Here is a 21,260-nt window from a genome sequence, read left to right as displayed (position 1 = left end):
TAAGCTTTGAAGAAAGTTGTTAGTCTAATGTTGTTGATTTTGTGAATTGTTTTTGGAAGTTTGCTACTAAACCTTTCTGTTGAGCAGATGGATGAATTCAGTAAAATTATTATTATTATTATCATCATTGTCATTGCTGGTTTTATAGTTATTGTTATAATATATAGTTGCCTAGCAACAAAGCAACAATAATAATTCAGCAAATAGGGAGTATAAATTCAGATATGACTTAAATATGAAGGCATGGGGAGAAATAAATGACATGTACACATTTAATAACAAAAGCCTTTTGTTTTTATATATATATTTGCAACAAGAATGATAATTTTTTAATTTGTATTGACTGACCTCTAGTCTATCATCTGTCATTTTTCGGTTGCAGTGAAAAGGTGGCTTCAGTTCAGTATGATGAAAGAAAATGTTTAGCAAAAATGTTTAGCAAAAATGAGTACTTTTCAAGTTTCGAGTAAAAAGTAAAAGAAATTCGTTGGAAATGAAATTAAGTAAAAGTACAAGTTTTCTGTTGAAACTGCACTCGAGTAAAGTACAAATCCCAAAAATAATACTTAAGAATTTTACTCAATTACTTTACACCCGTGGCTTATAACATGCATTGATAATGGTACCAGCTGAGCGTGTCACCAGATGTTTAAAGAGCAGAGAATTAAACCACTGTGAACTAGCCTATAATCAAACACTTAAAAGTCTTTCTGTAGTGCTCTGTCAAAATAAAAGCCCAAGGGTTTTAAAGTTCAGAAATCACAACTGAAATGTATTATTATTGTTTAATAAACAATAATTATTATTTACTTATTTGAATTGATTATTTAATAATTAATTGAAATAATAATAATTATCATCATTTACAATAATATTTACATTAGTTAGGTTCCAAAAATGTACTGTGTGATTGAAAAGTGGACTGATATCCTGTATCGAGAGATCAGGTATTGGAATCGGATTGGTTCAGAAAAATTGGTATCGGTGCATCCCTAAGTCTGCAGAGAGTGATGAATTGCTGTATGGGAGAGGTAGTGCGGAAGCCAAAACATATGGAATTCAAAACTATAAAAGCATTTTAATGTGAATATCCTTCCTTACCTTTGGCCAGATCATCATCATCAGCTGGTCTGCTAGTGGCAGGAGTGCCGTTGGGCTTTGTGGTGGAGCTCTGAAAGCAAAACAGATCAATGGGAACACAAGATCAGCCCTAGGCTCGATATCTTCAATGCAATTTATTAATTGCCACCTTAAAAAAAAAACATGTTTTTCTTTTTATTGCACAGCAAAAGCTATGTAACTACAGGACTAAAATGCCTTCTGTACCAGTGTGAATGGCAATGTCAAAGGAGAAACAGCAGTAAAAACATTCACAAGATTAGATAAGGTGAACCACTGACTCACTTTCGGTGAACCATTTACATAAGTGAGTTTTAGACATGACAGTCCATTTATGACAACCTTAGAGTTACGGAGCAATGTTTTCTGACCTAATTTACACAGTTGGTTTAAGGTAGGACTCGTTTACAGCTACAAGTTAAAATTCACTTGTCATGTAGTCAAACGGTACATATTTTCTGATTAATCATGATCTTCATTTGAACGATATCGATTCTTAAATCCTAAGGACAATCTTTCCCTTAATGCGCAACCCTCTACTATAATGAGAGGAAATCACTCGCATTTGCAACCACATTTTGCGCTATGTGCCTAAAGTGAATAAATTTGGCAACTGGCTGGTAAATGTTTACATTTCACCCACCAGTATTGTGTAGTTTAGTCGTGAAGTGTTAAACAGAGAGATCGTTTCACAGCGAGTTAAGAGAAAAAGTTGTTCCATATAATGTGTGTCCAAGACCATTCGACTCCTCTTTAGTTCACATACACTCGTTTAAAGGAGCCGTTTACAGAAATGCTGTTTTTTTTTGTTAAAGAGACAGTACTGGTTTTAGCACGTGTTCAACAAATCAATGTAAATACTTGCAAATAGTACAAATTATGCAATTTAACAATAAATATGTAACAAAAATAATATATGAAATATAATATCTTATTTATTATTTGAATACATTTATTTTTCATTAAAAAAAAGCCAAAATGTGATCAAAATGATGAAAAATAAATAAAATATAATTAGTAAAATGTATATTTTCCTAATGTACCTAGTTAAAAGGTCCCCTGTATAATTAACAACATTAGATTTTATATGTAAGCAAAAGTGACTTATAACTGAAATAAACCCAAATAAATCTAATTGAGAGCTCGGAATCGAATTGAATCAGGAAACCTGTATCAATTCCCAATTTAACAATAAATATGTAACAAAAATTATAAATGTATTTGTAAATTTTTTAAAAAGCCAAAATGTGACCAAAATTATGAAAAAGCAATAAAATATACTTTATTTTTTATATTAAAATTAATATTAACCTAATGTAGCAAATTAAAAGGTCCTCTTTATAATTAGCAACATTAGCTGGGAGATCATTTATTTTATATGAAAGCAAAAGGGACATATAACTGAAATATACCCATATGAATCGATATTGAATCTAATCAAAATAGGATCCTAGAGCTTGTGAATCGGAATTGAATTCAATCGTGAAATCTGTATCAATACCCAGCCAAAGAAGAATCGATTTCTTATGGGGCCAAGAGGGTGATACAGCAAATATGTGACAGGACATTCCTTTCTAGGCTCTCAAGTTTGACCACATGCTTCAGCCTTCCAGACACACTTGACTGCTTTATAGGCCTCTAACCTAAATAAGTAGATTTCATGTGATAAACAGTGGCCAACTGTAAACAACAGTGATAAACTATAAATGTGGTCAGATCTCATCAGATGCAATATGCAATACAAAATATATTATTAATGATGGTGTATACTAGGCAATATATATGTAAAAACATGCAATATGTACATGATTATATACCTGTACTTAAGGTCGTATATTATGGTATTATATTATAAACAGCCCTGGATTGCAATGACCTACATGCAACAAACAGGCACCAACACATCTGTCATCATATTTGTGACATTCCATCACAGAAAATATGAGCTGAATAACTGATGAATTATACAAAAATTCAACCAAGTGACAGGGTCATTTATCTAGGCCAAAAACCACAGTCTGCTATTTGTTCATCTGCATCAGTGTTTTAGGACAGCAACAGAACAGCACATTCTCCTGCAGTGAATTCCAAACATTATACAGTATGTTATTACAATACCTGGGTGTTTGGAGCAGGAAAGGTCATTCCATCATCTTTGAAGGATTTGATGGTGGCACTGATAAGGCTAAGTTGTGGGTCTTTCTGGAAGTGTTCGCCCCAATCCACCATCAATGCCTTCAGTTTCTCACTAACCTTTGGGTGAGCCTGAGGAAAAAGGGCAACAGACAAGCTTGTTCTTTGCATTCTGGAAAAAGGATTTGACTCAATACATATTGAGGGTTAAAGTTTCTTACCTTGTTCAACACACCCTGAACTTCACTGGCAAACTCTCGCGAACAGATTTCTAGATGAAAGATTTTTCCACTGTTTGAGACGCAGGCACCTAGTAACTAAATGGGAACATTATAGTAATATTTCAGCAGTCATTAAGCAAATCTTTTCTATCAAGGCTGCAACACTTTTTGATCAATGTATTTGTGTAAACTGGATAAGGGTTTTTTTAAAAATCTATTTGATTCACTTATGATTCAGATATTTTGCTAATTAATTATTCAGTTCGATTTGTGAACCTGCTTGATGGTTTGTTAAAAAGAACTGATTCAAAAGAATTATCTTCTTTTGAACTGCATGAACTGTGATAGTGAATACAAAGCTCTCCGGATTCACTTCCAAGCACTTTCTGGTTCATAAACGCAGCATTAATAACACTAAGTGACACAAGAGAAGGTGCACGCTTACTCTATTTCTGTGGGGTGATGAAATGAATAAGGTTTTAATCAGAGCATTAAAATAATATGTGCAAATTCTGAAATTAGCACAGAAATGTTATACTATTGCATAATATAATTGAGATATATATATCTCAATTATATTTTATTTAAAATAAATTATAATAGAAAATGCTATACAAGTTCAAAAAACAACATGCAAAATTGACCAAAAAGACACATATTTTAAGTATTTAGAAATGTTTGTCATTCATAAGTTTCTAAAGCCTTAAAAGGAAATCATATATCCCTAATTTATTAATGTATGCATGTATGTATGTGTGTGTGTATATATATATTTAAAAAAAAATCCCCCACCCCACCCCCACCCCCAAGTTAAATAAAAATGACTTCTTAAGGTATATGAAGATCACATGCAGAAAAAAGCAAATCTTAAAAAATAGGACAATTTATATGACCATTCATTTTGGAAGACATGTTATCATCATAATCGCAATTATTTGTTTGAAAATTAATCGTCAGCCAAATTTCATAATCGTGTCAGCCCTACTAACAAATTCAACATAATATACTGTAACTTCGGTCAATATGGTTTTATTAAACAAAATACCAATATCTAGCAGATTAAATATTTTAGAGCAGTGCATAACTAAAAACATGTACTGTATAATCCCTATAGAAATGTATCCCTATTGCTATGACTTTTCTAGGCCTGGAAAACAAAAACGTTTCTGTGACTGTGGAAATCCTGTTCTTTAGGAACAGGGATTGTGCAATCGTTTTTTTTTTAGGACATTTCAATGACGTACTTTTAAATTTTTTTGGTATGAAAATCCAAAAACTTGAGAAAACTAAAAGGCACAAGCTTAACCATCCTACTCCATTATCACTGTGTGCTGATGTGCTGTTCAGAACTATCAGCATCAAAGAATTAAACCTTCATCAGAAAAGATAATATTAGTTGTGTTTACAGGTGAAATATATAATTACATTGACTTTAAAATACTTTCGCCAATGCCAATCCACTTGTATTTTGACTTACACAAGAGTATAAACATTGTAAAGTTATGAGATCCTTGACGTTTGTTTAAGTGGCCTGAAATAGCAATTGGTTTAACAAATAATAGAGTGAGTTTGAGGGTGTGGTCGCCTGTTTGTCCAACCAATAATAAATGGGGGAAGGTTCTGGAAAACTTAATTGGAAGCTATCATTATTTTGAATGTATGGTGCTGGTGCTGGAGAAATATCCAACTATAACTTTAGCTATACACAAATACTGCTGAAAAAAATCCTGTATGAGATCGCTGAGATCTTTCAGAATGCAATCTGAAATCAATAGACTTATCGATGCATCTTAATTTTTTACTAAACTAGGGCATCGAATAGCTCACCGTTAACGCTTGCATAGCAACATGAGGGACTTTGTGGTTGACTCGCTTCATGATTGACCTGAGACAATCCTTTGCCCTGTTAGAAAAGTATGAAAGAAACACATGAGGGAAATCATGATACTTATATTGGCAAGCACAATTTCCAATGAAGAACCTACTGAAAAAAACCATGATATTATTATTTGAGATTAAAATAAAAAAACAGTTATGGCAAAAATGATTGAGTGTATAAGGCAAAATGTAACAATATAATGCATGCAAGCACCATTTACAGAATGTTCCTAAAATAAACACACTGAAAACATGTTAAAAATAATGTACTACTCAAATGTAAATGAAACGCTCTAACAAATATAACAGAAATATGTAGAATTCCAGCTCACCCATTTGGGGTTGTCCCGATCCGGTCACAGATTTCCATAATAAGGCCCCAGTCCTCTGTCGTGTTGGTTTCATTGGTTGCTTTCTCTGAAAGTGGAAATGAGTATTCAAATGAGACCCCTAAACAAGGTGTCATTAAAGAGTCATTTCAAAGGGCAAGACTGGAAGACAAGAGTCAAAGTCTCTGCTGAGAATATAAACAGGCACAACAAACATTAAAACAGGTTATTTTGTCCCCTCCTTTAAAGACACAACAGGATCAACTGGGCAGACATTTCACTGACTAACTCTTAAATTGTATTGCGTTATCTGATCCATATGATATCTTGGGAAGTTCTTGAACAAATGTAACATTAACTTGGAACTTTATTTAATGAAATACAATTGTACTTTTTGAGACTTAAACTAAACTTTGCCCTTTATCCCCCAAACAGCTCAAAGCTTCTTGACTGATGGCATGGAAAATGTACTGGTTTATTCAGTGTTCATCCGAAAGGTTCCCAGAGAGAGTTTTGGACACAAAATCAAACAAAACAGTGTTAGCATCCTGTATCTGACAATACCTTTAGTATTTATATCCTGTGCTATAAGAGACTTCCTACTACTAAAAGATAAGTATCAGTCAGAGAATAAGGAAATATGCCTAAAGATCATGTGAATATGTGTGCTAGATCGGCCCCGTCAACAACACATCACTTCGATCAAAACAACACTGTTAAACTTACCCACATCCTGGTCGAATGGGTTTTGGCCAAATAAAGGCATTTTGTGACCTTTCCCTATCTATTAATCAAGCGTGTTATCTACGTAGATCGATAAATTATCCCACTCTTATCCATGAAACTGCGTACACCAGTTCCACCAGTTGCTCTCTTCCGTAAACTTAGTACGCCAACGCGATGCCTGCTGGAAGTCGCATATTTTTTCTATGACGAAACTCCTTGGTCGAAACTGTTATTTATAGAAATATAAATATATAATATATACATGTTTAAACCATAAATAAATAAATAGTTGAATTAATGCGGAATTTAATAAATTGTTTTTTGTTCAACGAACAAGGACATTATTTTGAGAAAACCGCCAGGGGGATAACCGAACAACACACGTCATAATGTAATATAAACATGTGATTTACCAGGAAACGACATACACATATAAATAATTTCAATAAATTCTTAGTATAGTTCACGAACATATCTTGATTGCATGTATAATATTGACGTTTAATGAATAAAATCTATTTTATTTTTTAAAATAAAACATTTGTTTTATTTTTATAAAAATCAATATTATACAATTTGTATTGCTATAAACAGAGACCTTCTACACCGATAAGAACCTCCGTGTTTTTACCACCACAGCAGAGAGTGCAACGGTCAAATAGGGTCGTGTCTAGAAGGGATCCCTCGCGAGATTGTACAATTCTACAGATTATACACAGCGTTTGAAGTCGCACAGCAACAATGAGCGCTAGTAAAATATATTTTTGTATGGCCTGTTTTGATAAATAGTAATTCTTGATGATCAGTTCAAGCACTAAAATAAATATTTCACATAATATATTTGATAACTTCAGCTCTATTTGTGCTGTCTGTCATGAGAAATTGTAAGTACATGGAAAAGTACATCTGACTGGGTGGTCTAGTGGTAACTAATCTGCCCCGTGTTTAGAATTCTAATCCGCCCATAAGTCATTTTATATTTTTATTAACAAAGAATGCATCCGCACCTCAGTGGATGTATATCTTGAGTGGGGACACATTTGTTTAAATTGTTCTATGGGATTCAACTGGTAAAGAGCGCAAACTGCGGAGCGCTCACCGCGCATTCTCGATTCCTCAGGCAGGGCATAGATTCCAGGGGGGATGGGGGGAGGTAACCCCCCAATAAGCAAAACAAGCAATATTTATACCATGATCAATGTAAACATGTAAATGCTTCACGTTGCAACCCCTTCAAAGTTCAAGATAAATCTATGCCCTACTGCGGCACATATGTTGCTATCTTAATACTTAATGCGTATGTTGCTTATCAGCATGCTGTTGTTATTTTGCTAGCCATTTAACTTTATATGTCATTCTTCTGATAAACATAGTTAACTGATGAACGCAGTTACACATAATTAGACTATACATAACAGACTGCGCATGTGCGAAAGAGGGATAATTTCTAGACATGACCGCCAACTAGCGTGTTACGAAAGTAAGTGGAGAGCCGTAAACTGACACCTGCCTGTCGAAAATTACCCTTGTCTTTTCTTTTAAAACACTTATCGTTGTAAACTCCACACATAGTTCATAACAAAAGTATTGTTTAGTGTAAAACATGTTGAAGATTAGCAGACAGGCTGTCAATTCATTTAGTGATGATCTGTTTTCTCAGAAAATATATTTATTCAGCACACTTAAGCATACCCTCAAGCATAGACATCCATTTAAAAACAGCCTCTGTCTCTTTTCCAGTGGCACACGGCACGTCGGGACTACCGCGTTACGAATTTTGTTGCTTCCCTTGCAAGCTCTATAGCTAGAGGGGCTCTGCTATAAACGTTTCTTAACGAAAACAATATAAACAAAAAGGCGGAATGCCAGGGGAATCAATTACATATATATAAACGAATTATAAACTAAAAATACAATTCAAACAAAAAATTGTTTTAGCTTGTAAAAAAAGAAGAAGCTTTTTTTCAGACAGGCATGTGTGTTGAGACCTCTCAAAGTCAAGTGCGTGTCTAGTCCTGCACTGCCTTCTAGCGGACGGGAGATCTGTGTCTGATATATGTCGAACCTTAACCCAAATGTTTTCGCAAATATTTTCAGTTCAGTTTTTGGTATTGTGTTATTATTTATATGCCTGTTGTTTTATATCAGCAGCTACACACTAGACAGTATTTCCATGTTGTAAAGACAGTGAACGAGGCGAGACTAAACTGTACATGTAAAATAAACAAATGTTAAATTAGAATCTTTTCATTGCCAGGGGGCGCCCAAACCACAAGCACCCAGTATACATGTCAGCAAGGCCACACGCCTTTAGTTAGGTGGAACCATTTGGATGATCCCGTCTTTCTAATGATAGCTGGGACATGTCGGCACCTGCCATGGGGACCAGCAAAACAACGCACGGTGATTCGAGTAACAAGAAGAAAAAGGGACCCGGAACGCTGGCCACCGCATATATGGTCATCTACAACGTGGTTATGACAGCAGGGTATGATGAAAATGAAACGTGCTTCCGTGCTCTCTGTTCAAATCGTGTGACAGCAGGAATGAATGGTTGCATTTCAGACAGCATGTTCATAGTGCTTGACAGAATCCTTGTCACATTTCTTTTAAGTTTCTCGCGACATGGTTTAACACTGCTTGTTGAATTTTGAAATTATTGTACACAACGATGCAATACAACAAAAGCCTATTAACTCCTTTGCTTGTTAATCTGTCAGCGAGAAACACGCCATTGACTACAGGGCGGTGGGTGACAGCGAACCTTGGTTTTACATTGCAAATCAATCTTATTTTATAGCTAGTCTATATAATAAGAGGTTAGTTGTAGATGGATTGTAGCCTATATATGGAAGCAGCAGTGTTAAAATTAGACCTTTAATATGGGTCAAATTATTTTAAGTTCCCCTAGCTCGCTCATTCATATCACAACCTCCATAACTTGCACGATTGAGATCTGATTCGTAAGCAAATCGTTTTTCTGTACCGGTTCTTTTGAGTGATTCGGTCGAAACGGTTAGGTTGTAAATCACTTGTCTGTAAATTAGTATTTTGGGAGTAAAACGCTCGAGATGTTGGAATCATAAACATCACAAATTCTGATGCAATCTTTATCTAACTTTTAAAAACATTGTAACGGAAGTATTTTACTAAAATGTATTTTACTACAAATATTTGCAACGTTAAAAAGGAACACCACAAATGAAACGGTGAACTGATTTGTAACCGGTTCCCTGAACAAACGTATTCACTAAAATAAATCGGCATTAACCTTTTAAAAAAATAAAATAAAACATTAACCCAACCAACGTTTGCATTGTCTACTGGAGTACTTTGAACTTTTTTCCACAAGTCAGGAACATTCTGATGACGCAATTCTGGCAGTCAGAAAACAGCCCAGACATAAAAACAATTTAGCCTACTTTTAAGATTTACGCATTTCAGTCTCATAAAATGTAATTGTGTAAACGTTTACTAAGCAACCAAAAAAAAAAAAAAAAAGTTTTATTAATTAAATTTTGTATAAAATTGCACAATTTGATGGAATTTTTTTACAAAATTGAAATGCTGATATCTTAAAAGTTGGCTAAAATAATTGTGAGTGTATGATATTTTACAAGAAGCACCCAAAGTTCACCCATAATTTATAAATCTGCTATCATTTAATCACATTTGTGTTGTTCCAAACCTGTTTGCCATTATTTTATAGTCATTTTCAGACTGCATTAGTTTTCTAAACAGCATTTGACCTACAGTGATTATGACCCTAATTTTATTTAGTAAAAGTATAAAAATTGTCTCAGTAATGAGCTCCTAAAGTGTAAATGCATACAATTTGAAGCTTGCAGAATAGACGAGCACTGTGTAAGGCTTCCTCTGTGTGCAAAGTATTTATATCCAGCGATTGTACAGTGATTTACAAGTGAGAAATACAGCAAACACTCGCGATTCAAGAGCAGAAAATATCACCTGATGTCGATGATGTGGGACAGGTCCTCCGTTGTACGGAGCGGTTATCTGAGTTACCATATACTTTGTCAGTTCGAACCAGTCTGGCCATTCTCTGTTGACCTCTCTCATCAACAAGGCTTTTCCATCCACAGAACTGCTGCTCACTCGTTTTTTGTTTTTGGCACCATTATGAGTAAATTCTAGAGACTGTTGTGTGTGAAAATCCCAGGAGATCAGCAGTTACAGAAATACTCAAACCAGCCCATCTGGCACCAACAATCATACATTCGATTATCAAATCAGCCAATTGCGTGGCTGCAGTGCATAAAATCATGCAGATACGGGTCAGGAGCTTCAGTTAATGTCCACATCAACCATCAGAATTGTGAAAAAAATGTGCTCCTAAAGTGTAAATGCATCCAATCAGGGTTTATGAAGTGCAATCTGTTGTCACATCACAGTCGAGCTGCACTGTGGGATATGTAGCTGCCTGAAGCATACATCAGAGTTGACTTGTTCCCTTGGTCAAAATCGAGGGGTTGAGGGTCTGTCAACAAACTTCTCTCGCTCAATTAATGAAGTGGAACGGACTTCCAAAATGGCGGCGGGGATTCCCCCAAGGGGAAGTGCTTAGGGAAGTTAGCGAGTGGAAGTTAGGGAAGTCAAGTGGAACGCAGCACATGATGTAGTGATTCCCTCCCGTTCTGTCTTTGCTGATGTTATGAGGGCAATAGACCATCTGCCAGTGCTATCGCCGCCTAGTGGCATCTTCATGTTAACGTTATACGTTTTTAAATCTTTAACCCCACTATCGCATCAAAAACTATAAATTTTATTTTAGTGTTTTCAGAGCCACAATAATTTTGTTTAGTTTCTGTTTTTCTAATTAGGTGTATTTTTTTATTATTTATTTTTTTTATTTCAGTTTATGAAAATTTTGTTTTTTTACATTTTAGTTGTTGTTTACATTTTAGTTTATGATAATAACGTTGGATTACACGAGTAAAGCACTACTGAGACAGTTCTTTACAGTATTCGTTTTTTTCATAATCTGTTATACAATACTCCACAATATTCATAAATAAAAGTAATGATACAATAGCACAATTGGTAACACTTTATAATAAGGTTATTTGTTTAAAATTAGTTAACAACATTAGTTGACATGAATGAACAATCCTTTTACAGCATTTATTAATCTAAATTAATGTTAATTTCAGCATACTAATAGATTTTAAAAATCTAAAGTTGTATATGTTAACTATGAACTAACAATGAACAATTCAATTTTTATTAACTAATATTGACAAAGATAAATAAATACTATAAAAAATATATATTGTTAATTGTTTATATAAAAATACATAATGCATGTTAACAAATGGAACCTTATTGTAGTGTTAACATACAATTTAATCTATATTTAGGCTATTGTGTCAAATTACTATGTTATTGTTAACTGTCTTTTTATTTAATTTTTTGTCAAATAAAAGAAAAAAGGAGCATAAAATGTTCACTTCTCATAAGCATTCGTCTATAATCGGGGCTCTCTTCAGTTCGGCAGACCTCTGCACATGACAAATCTCCCTGAAACTGAACTTTTTATAATTATGTATTAACGTTAATTATACTGAAAGTGAAAATTATATTATACTGCCTAAATAGAATACAATAAATTAATATTGACCTCAATTAGACAAATTGTATGGTTAAAGAAACTGTTAAGAAATATATGATCGTTCACTCCAGCATTTGCTGTGAAGCTGGAAAATCATCAATTGTCATATTAACGTATAATATCACAGAGGACTATACTTTATCTAGCAAAATGAATCAAAATAATTACATGTGTAATACAGTCAGTAACAGGGACAGAGACCTTGCTAAGCCAGTGCTGGTCTGTGGCTTGTGAATATTCACTCTGAATGTGGTCGATAATTTAAAATTCACATTGTTAAACCCCTTCTTGCTTTTACTGTAGGGATCAAAAGCTCCATGTCTTAATGTGTGATGGATATTGTCCAATGTCATTCCTCAAATATCTAGGGCTGGATGGAAAACAAAAGGAGATATTAGGCTGAATATAAACATCAGTCACCATTTACTGTAATTTCGTCTTGTTCCATACAGTTTAAGTGAATGTTGACTGAGGCTGCCAGTCCCTAACATTCTGTCTAGCATCTGCTTTTGTGTTCCATTTCAGAAATAATGTCATATGTGTTTGGAACAACATGAGAGTGAGTAAATGATGACAGATTTGTCAACTATCCTTTAAAATATGTGATCAATATTAAAAAATTGATAAAATGTTCTGTATGCATTATTGCTTTAAATGGCAAACCAATTGTCAACCAGTCCTGCATTTTATTTTGTATCATTCACATTTATTAAAGCAAATTTAAGAGAATACTACAAGCAAGGAAACGTAATCCATAAAGAAGTGTCATAAATATTTAGAGTGAAAATTTGAACTAAATGCTAATTGTTTTGATCTTGAGTCTACGGATATACCAATAAATGTGCTGGATGCCGTATTTGAATGAGACTGTTACATGCCAATCCTCCCCGTTAACCACTGTGTAGTAAAACATTTGCATGCAGTTCCACATTTGTGTGCAATGCTGAAATGCCTTCCTCCTTCAAAGCAAGGGAATGTGGCACTACAGGTTAACTCTAACCTTTTCTTAGATGGCTGGTCATTGCTGTTGGTCTCGTTCGAGCATACCTTGCCAGAGGTAGTTACCATGGTCTTTATTACTCGATAGAGAAGCCCCTGAAGTTCTTTCAAACTGGTGCACTCCTGGAGGTGAGCTATATTAATTTGAATGCATTGATAATTAATAATTTAGCTTTTTTAAATGTATTTTGCTTAAGTATAAAAGACTGTTCAATTAATTACATTCTGAAGTTTGCAACCATACCATCTATTTAGACTCATAATGCATGGACACAAGCCTGTGTGATTTTGAAGTCACTACTGACCTCTTCCTAACAGTTCTGAAGTGGCATTATAAAAAGTTTTGGTTGATGGCAATGTGCATCATAAAATTGTTTCCGGTTGGTCTGTGTTAGCAGGTTTATGTTATTGCTAAAAATACATTTCCCTATATAGAATATGAATGAGATTTGAAATACTCATTTGAAGGGATGGGACGATAAATTGAATATTGATATATAAAAAAATTATTAACAATATTGAGGAAACACTCGATATTTAGAAATTTGAAACATTGTTTCTTGTCTATGTGATCATAAATGAAATGACCTGTCAAACTGAATAATCTCTCTACCACTTGATTTATCCCTACTGCGCTTTTTTCTACACTTTACAGAGTTCACACAAGGTCATTAAAGTGCTTAAATTTAGCTTTTTGTAATGGAAGTACTGGAATACATGGAAAATCACCTTGTTTTGTTGAAATGTGCTTGAGAATAAAATTTCGTGTAATGTGTGTCCAACAAAGATGAGATCCCGCACTCCACTTTCATTGAATTATTTGTCTTTTAATATCTTTTCTGTTCTTTACAGTCAGATAAAAAAGTTGATATTTTAATCACAAGTAGCATAGATGCGAGGAAACACAGTGACTTCTCTCTCGTTAATGAATGAATGAACAGCAACAGCTGCGCGAGTTCTGTGAGATGCGTGTTAAACTCTTAAAGTGTCAGTATCGTTATATCGCTTGTTATACAAATGAATGTAAACTTAATGTTATTACTTGTAAATTGTACACATTATTTCAAACATTGAACGCTCATACCAGTTTTGTATACACTACCAGTCAAAAGTTTTGAAGCACTTGACTGAAATGTTTCTCATGATCTTAAAAATCTTTTGATCTGAAGGTGTATGCTTAGATGTTTGAAATTAGTTTTGTAGACAAAAATATAATTGTGCCACCATATACATTTATTTCATTATAAAACTTAAATGTAATAAAAAAAAATTTAATTGATGATTTGGACCATATAATAAAGAAAAGCAGCCAATAACATAGATGGGAATAGTATTGAAGATACTGTTTAAAAAGTATCCTCAAGAAGTTGGTTGAGTATGTCTGCAAATTCTAGGCAAAGGGTGACTTTGAAGATGCTAAAATATTACACCGTTTTGATTTATTTTGGAATTATAGTCACAACTTAATTTCCATAGTTCCATTTATGTTATTCCATAGTTTTGATGACTTTACTATTAATCTAAAATGTGAATAAAAAAAAAAATCAATCAACGAGTGTTTCAAAACTTTTGACCGAGTAGTGTGTATAATTTCAAGAAATAATATGAATTAATAGAAAGTAGAATAAATAGAAAGTAGAATTTTTATCTTTTTAAAAAGATAAAATGTGATTTATAATTATCAAATTATATAGAAATATATATATATATATATATATACACATATATATATCATTCACTACTTTTTCCAGACAGGTTCAGTTATATTGCTTGTTCTGCACCTGATCATCCTGAATGTTAAATGATAAATGGTCTGCAATTACATAATGCCTTTTTAACATTAGCGGTATTCAAAGTGCTTTACACAGCGTCTCATTCACACACCAATGCCGGCAGAGCTGCCATGCAAGATGCTAGCCTGCCATTGGGAGGAACTTGGGGTTCAGTGTCTTGCCCAAGGACACTTTGGCATGTGAAGTCTTATGGGCTGGGAATCAAACCGCCAACCCTGCGATTAGTGGACAACCCGCTCTACCACCTGAATGTGGGTGAATGTAGCCCATAATTTTTTAAAGATTATTTCTTTGTGATCTTTTCTTATAGTGAAAGGTATATGAGAAACTCATTAAAAAGAAAGTTTAAATAAACTTTGTATATTTTTGTCATACTTTGTCATTTAAGTATTATCATATCGAATTGAGATATCGAATCGTAAACCCCATATCATATATCGAACTGAATCATGAGATACACATATCGTCCCATCCCTACTCATTTGAAATGTGCAATACACTTTCCCTACAGAGTTTTTGTGTGTAATCCTTGTATATTAACAAAACATTATTCCCTGAGGCTGAGTGAACTCCATCATTTTTTTTCTTTGCTCTCTTGACAGATATTGCATTGTGCTGTGGGTAAGTACACCCTGCTGCTAATACAGTCTCTAACATAAAGCTATACAATAAATATATAGTATAGACATAGATCAGATTGTCTACAAGTGAGGCTTTTATCTAATCAGTGCAGTTGCCAGTGAGGGTTCTGCTTTCTCATCCAGTCTGACAGTGATAATGTGATAAAGTTCACAGTCCACTTCTCATTATCTGGGAATTAAAGCTTATGTGACCTTTCCCAGAGCAAACAAACCATGCTCCTACAGTAGTCTCTCTATCATACCTGGCCTTAAAGTAATTGTTGTTGTAAACTTGCAGTTTTAATGAAATTATTATAATGAATAAATGCTAAATTTGTTATAATAATATAAATTACATTATTATTATGATACATTTCTGTTAGCCTTTTTACGTCTCTGTGTGCTATTTTATAATATGATGTATAATAACACTCACTGTGGCTCTGAAAATCTGTTGTGCCCCATTAATACATATGCAAAGACTTCAAGGCTTAATTATGATAAATATAACTTGAAATCTTATTATAGCTCATTACTTTGTGGAGACCGCATTGCAAAAAATTTTCTGTATTTTGTGAAGGAATTGTTCCCTCCTCGGTGGTCTTAACTGGGTTCCAAGTGATGTCACGGGTGTTCCTTACCTGGGCAATCACACACAGCGTTAGAGAAGTAAGTTGCTCCGGTGTCCTCTGAAAGGTTAAATACAACAGAGTATAATATAAAATGTATAATGAATTTTTTTTTTTTCATCATTTATGTGTTCTGTCCCCATATTGATCAGTATTTCCATGTTTGTGTTATTGGCTCAGAAGGCAAAGTCAACCAGGCAACCTCTTTGTACAAACTACCGCCATCTAGTGGCTAATTCAAAACTTTGAATATTGTATCTAAATGCTCAACAAGAGCAAAACCCATACATTATTACAATTTTAGTGTGACGGAAACAATGCTATGCATTTCATTCACCTGTTCTTTGAAACTAAGAATCAGGTTTTCATCGTCTATCCCAGAGAAAGACGTCTGTGCTGAAAGTGTCAGTCTGTAAGTTAATCCTATGAGAAACCTGCTTGAAATAAAACTGGACAGTAATACTAATATGTATAATGTCCATTTATGCCTGAATGAATGTTTCTATGGCTAATATAACCTCTCAAGCCTGTGTATGTGTGTAGAGACATTGTTGAAGTCTTTGACAGATCTGAATGTGGTTTGAAATTTTTCTGATATTCTCAGAAATCCAGCTTTGTGTGATGTGTTTCTTAAGTGAATTGCTATGGAAGAGTTGCAGAAATAACTGCATGGTTCTCAACTAAATTTTCCTCTACAAAACCGGCATGGTGTGGAGTTCTATTTACATTTTCCAAATTACTTATTGTTCCTCTTGTCTTAGGTCCAAAGTGAAGACAGTGTCCTGCTATTCGTGGTGGCCTGGACTATCACAGAGATCATCCGTTACTCTTTTTACACATTCAGCCTGCTCAACCATCTGCCTTACCTCATCAAATGGGCAAGGTAAAGTGTCTCATTGTCTGTCCACTGTCTTGTTTTGGTATAAAAATGTGCTGAACATGATTTAGGTCAGTGGTTCACAACTAGTTTTGAAGACCCGGATTTTAACCAGATTTTTTTATTGGACATCAAATGGTGACCCAACATTGTTCCAAGATTGTTTATTTTAAATGAGTAACCAAAATGTCCTTAAAGATTTTGTTCACCCAAAAATGAGAATTCTCACATCATTTACTCACCCTCATGCCATCCCAGATGTGTGTGACTTTCTTTCATCTGTTGAACTCAAATTAAGATTTTTAGAAGAATTACTCCACTCTGTTGGTCCATACAATGCAAGAGAATGGGTGCCAAACAAAAATCATATAAGTGAGCATACAAGTAATCTATAAGACTCTAGTGGTTAAATCAATATCTTCAGAAGTGAAATGATAGGTGCTCAGTCAATCTCCACTTTAACTTTCATCTTGTGATTTTGGTGATTCACATATCACCCCCTACTGGGTAAGGAGAAGAATTTCTTGTGGGGAAAAAGGACTTAATGGTGCAATATGTAATATTTGCAATTTTTTTTGCCAATGTGTGAACGGCTTGTAACACAACTTAAAAAATAAGCCCTTCCTGGACTTTCTAGTTTGCATATTAAAACCTGTAGACTTATTTTCATGCGACGGTAGCGGGCCGCTTTTGCCAGGAAAATCCAAAGGATGTGATGTTTATGCGCGCTCCCGAGAGCCTTGACTCAGACAGTAGCTTCGCTTCCGCTATTCAACAGCTATTCAATGTTATCTTAGAGATGGAATCCAGCAAAACACAGACTCCTACACAACAAACTCCCGAGTAAGCCAAAAAAACATTTATCTACTGAATTCCGTCTGGCTCAGCGGCAACATGATCGTGGTCGAGCGAAAACTAGAGTAAACATCGGCAGGGTATTTGATTCCTGGAGGGTCCTTCGTTTGGTTTTGGGGATCAAAACTGACCCTGAATTGGCATTCTTCTTATTGGACAGGTAAGCTTTCATAACTGCAAAGCATGTGAAATATAGTGCCATAAGGATTGATCTGTGTAATTTTAGCTAACCTGATCTTGTCTGCTAACGATGCCAAATTGCAAGCTACCTTGCTTTGTAACTTTCAAATAATTTCAAAGATCTTCTCTTTATACTAAAAGTCAGGTTAATATCAATATTAATCTGTATTTATTCAGCAAGGTTAACTACAATAACACATTAAATTAATGCTAGACAATGTTCAAGATAATGCAAAAAGCTCCATTCATTAGTGTAATGTAACTTGGAAATACAAAAAAATATACATTCTATTATTATAAAACAATAGCTCATCGATATATTAAAATGATAGTTGTGATGGAATCACTTCAATACTGAATTGTGTCAACATATTTATAATGTACAGTCTATTTTATAAACGGATACTGTCATCAACCAAATTTAGCTAACAGCTGGCTAGCTAGCTAATGCCTGCATAAGCTATCGTATAAATGCAGTCAATGTATCATGCAAAGAAAAGTGATTACATCAAACTACAGTCTCACACAGTCAGACCGATATCCACACTTTGTTTTAGCCCTGTTCCAGCATTGGAGCAACAGGTAGTTGGCTGCAGTTCACTTAATGGCCACAGGTGTCATTAACAAGGGTTTCTGAATCTTACATACTTTAAATATTGATCTGTTTCTCACCCACACCTATCATATCACTTCTGAAAATATGGTTTTAACCACTGGATGTTTTTTGATGAGAACTCTTTGAAGTAGTTTAAGAAGTTCTGAACATTTTTCAAATTATAATTGTAATTTTTCACATTATTAATGTCCTGACTATACATTGTGATCAGTTGAATGCCACTTTGGTGAATAAAAGTACCGATATCTTTCCATAAGTGCAAAATCTGTACATTATTCCAAGCTTTTAGCCACCTGTGAGTGAGTGCGTGCGTGTGTATATGTATATATAGAGAACTCCGTTAATTGACACAGGTCCAAAAAAATATAAATTTCATCATGCAAAAATATTTATTTATCCATTTATAATTTGACCTACACATGTTCAAGGCAGTGTTATTGTAGTTTTGGATTTTTAATTTAGTTTTTATTTCTATTCTATACCAGTCTATTTAAATTAGGTTTAGTTTTTGTTTTCTCAGTTTCAATTTTAGTTTTAATATTTTTCATGGCTGCCAAAGCAGAAGGATTTACTGCTTTACTCATTTAAAAATGTCTAACATTAAATTTCTCAGGGCAGTCTTGTTACCTCTATCTATTTGTATTATCGTGTTTAATTTGGATTGTAAATGTTGCAACTTTTATAGCATAGGGGGAATATGGGTGAAGTGACAAAGGACATTTAAACTTGATCCCCATTGTATCCATATGAATTTCCTTAGATGATTATAAATCCTTTCTTAACTAATCTTTGGGAAGTAAACAATTAGATGGATAGTTCACCCAAAAATGAAAATTATCTTATAATTTACTCACCCACATGCCATCCCAGATGTGCTTGACTTACTTTCTTTCTTCTGCTGAACACAAAGTAAGATTTTTTGAAGAATACCTCAGCTCTGTAGTTCCATACAATGAAAGTCATCGCGGTACAAAACTTTGAAGCTCCAAGAAGCATATAAAGGTTGCATCCTTTTTTACTGTAAATCTTGACATTAGCAGTCTCATTGGCGATCTTTCCAGTCGACTGCATTTGCAGGATTTATAGTGAAAAAGGAGTTACATTTTGGTCTGTTCTCACCCAAAACTAATTAGTTTTCTTCATAAGACATGAATTAAACCACTTAAGGATTACTTTACATTTATGTGCTTTTTAGCGCTTTTGACTTGTGTTGTATGGACCTACAGAGCTGAGATATTTCTATAATATCTTTGCTTGTGTTTAGCAGAAGAAAGTTAAACACATCTGGGATGGCATGAAGGTGAGTAAATAATAAGAGAATTAAAATTGAGCAAACCTTTTTTTTTGTGTGTGGCAGAGCTCATTTCATGACCACCGGTGGGAAAAAGCAATGGTAAAGAAAATAACAGAAATTTGAGGTGTAATGTTTGTAAATGTTAGATAATAATTTATGATGTAAAAGTGTTACAAAATATAAAAACATAATTATAAATACTTTGTAGATATTTTCTAGAGAATAATTGTTCCTCTGGGATTTGGTCAAAAGATTGTCTTCAAAGGTTCTACTTCTCAGTATTAAGAATTTCTTCATTTTTGCATTTGACAAAGGTAGAAGACATCCTAAGCTTTCTTCAAAGGTCTAATGACAGGTTATGTGTGTTTGGATCATAATTAAAAGTGCAGAGAAATGTAAAATTTCCAAAAGTGTCCTACGTTGCCCAAGACTGAAATGAATCAGAGATCATTTTTATTTTAGTTACTTTTTGGAGTTAAGAAAAAGTATTTTAATGTCATTTAATTTTTTATTTTTTTATAATTTCAGTTTTTTTTTTTTTTTAGTTAACGAAAATGGCTTTAGTTAGTTTTTATTGTAGTTTTCGTTAACTATAACAACACTGTTTAGAACCCTGTATGGAACATTTCCACTCATGCACCCCACTCCTAATTGTAAAGATGAAATAAGCACTTACAATCTTGCAAACCTTCACAGGTACACATTTTTTATTGTGCTGTACCCCATGGGCGTGACGGGGGAACTTCTGACGATCTATGCTGCACTGCCATATGTGCAGAAAACAGGGCTCTACTCCATCACCTTGCCTAACAAGTACAACTTCTCCTTTGACTACTACAGCTTCCTCATCCTCATCATGATCTCCTACATCCCCTGTACGTTCCTAAACTATCAAAGCTTTCCTTCAAAAGTTTCACATTTTCTTAAAATGCTTTAAATATATTGCATTGGTAAATAATCAGGTTCCTCAGTTGAAATTGTATAGCTGCAAAAGTTCTTGAAGCTCATTCTTGTCCAATGAATGAGCAGCTCTGTTCTTGTAAATAAGTGTCTTTGTCCATGTTTCTCAGTATTCCCTCAGCTTTACTTCCACATGATGCGCCAGAGGAAGAAAGTTCTGGGTCACATGGAAGAGTACAGCAAAGTGGAATAACTCGCCCTGCAAAGCTCCACACACAGCAGACTGATCGCATGGGGAAGGGAAAAACGTGGATAACCTTTAAAAGCCACACTTCACAGATGTTATAAACGGAAGAAAAAGCTTTCTTGTTGATTAACAGGGCAGACATGAAGATGATTGCTAATGATACTACTTTGTTGAAGAACTGATGCAGTTGGTAATTTTAGGGATCCTGTAACCAC

The 21,260-nt window shown here is 34.2% G+C and overlaps 2 protein-coding genes across 3 annotated transcripts in view; one reads left to right on the top strand and one right to left on the bottom strand.

Moving 5' to 3' along the window:
* Positions 1-10,711, bottom strand: part of LOC127658540 (signal transducing adapter molecule 2-like) — a 22,633-nt gene extending 11,922 nt beyond the window's left edge. Inside the window, exons 1-6 of one of the 2 annotated variants that reach the window (XM_052147881.1) lie at positions 10,376-10,711; positions 5,684-5,768; positions 5,301-5,376; positions 3,474-3,569; positions 3,238-3,384; positions 1,102-1,171 (exon numbers count right to left, since the gene is read on the bottom strand). In XM_052147881.1, coding sequence (XP_052003841.1) covers positions 1,102-1,171; positions 3,238-3,384; positions 3,474-3,569; positions 5,301-5,376; positions 5,684-5,768; positions 10,376-10,466 — 565 coding nt within the window. In that variant the 5' untranslated portion in view covers positions 10,467-10,711. Of the gene's footprint in view, positions 1-1,101; positions 1,172-3,237; positions 3,385-3,473; positions 3,570-5,300; positions 5,377-5,683; positions 5,769-6,406; positions 6,559-10,375 lie in introns of those variants that run through there. The other variant, XM_052147882.1, reaches the window with a different exon arrangement.
* LOC127658550 (very-long-chain (3R)-3-hydroxyacyl-CoA dehydratase 2-like) lies at positions 8,668-21,260 on the top strand. Its single transcript, XM_052147899.1, has 7 exons — positions 8,668-8,894; positions 13,046-13,163; positions 15,430-15,448; positions 16,028-16,116; positions 16,838-16,959; positions 20,595-20,773; positions 20,969-21,260. The coding sequence occupies exons 1-7, from the start codon at positions 8,770-8,772 to the stop codon at positions 21,049-21,051; spliced, it is 735 nt and encodes a 244-aa protein (XP_052003859.1). The 5' UTR covers positions 8,668-8,769; the 3' UTR covers positions 21,052-21,260.

The sequence above is a fragment of the Xyrauchen texanus genome, chromosome 18 (genome assembly GCF_025860055.1).
Source record: "Xyrauchen texanus isolate HMW12.3.18 chromosome 18, RBS_HiC_50CHRs, whole genome shotgun sequence".
Taxonomy (NCBI): Eukaryota; Metazoa; Chordata; class Actinopteri; order Cypriniformes; family Catostomidae; genus Xyrauchen; species Xyrauchen texanus.
Note: the sequence above shows the minus strand (reverse complement) of the source record. Positions and strands in the feature narration are given on the sequence as shown.

What these genes read in the sequence shown, in the direction of transcription:
- LOC127658550 (XM_052147899.1), top strand. Translation starts at nt 8,770, where the DNA reads ATGTCGGCACCTGCCATGGGGACCAGCAAAACAACGCACGGTGATTCG. An exon ending in AACGTGGTTATGACAGCAGG is followed by an intron (nt 8,895 to 13,045) that starts GTATGATGAAAA and finishes ACCTTTTCTTAG; the next exon opens with ATGGCTGGTCATTGCTGTTG. An exon ending in TACCTCATCAAATGGGCAAG is followed by an intron (nt 16,960 to 20,594) that starts GTAAAGTGTCTC and finishes AAACCTTCACAG; the next exon opens with GTACACATTTTTTATTGTGC.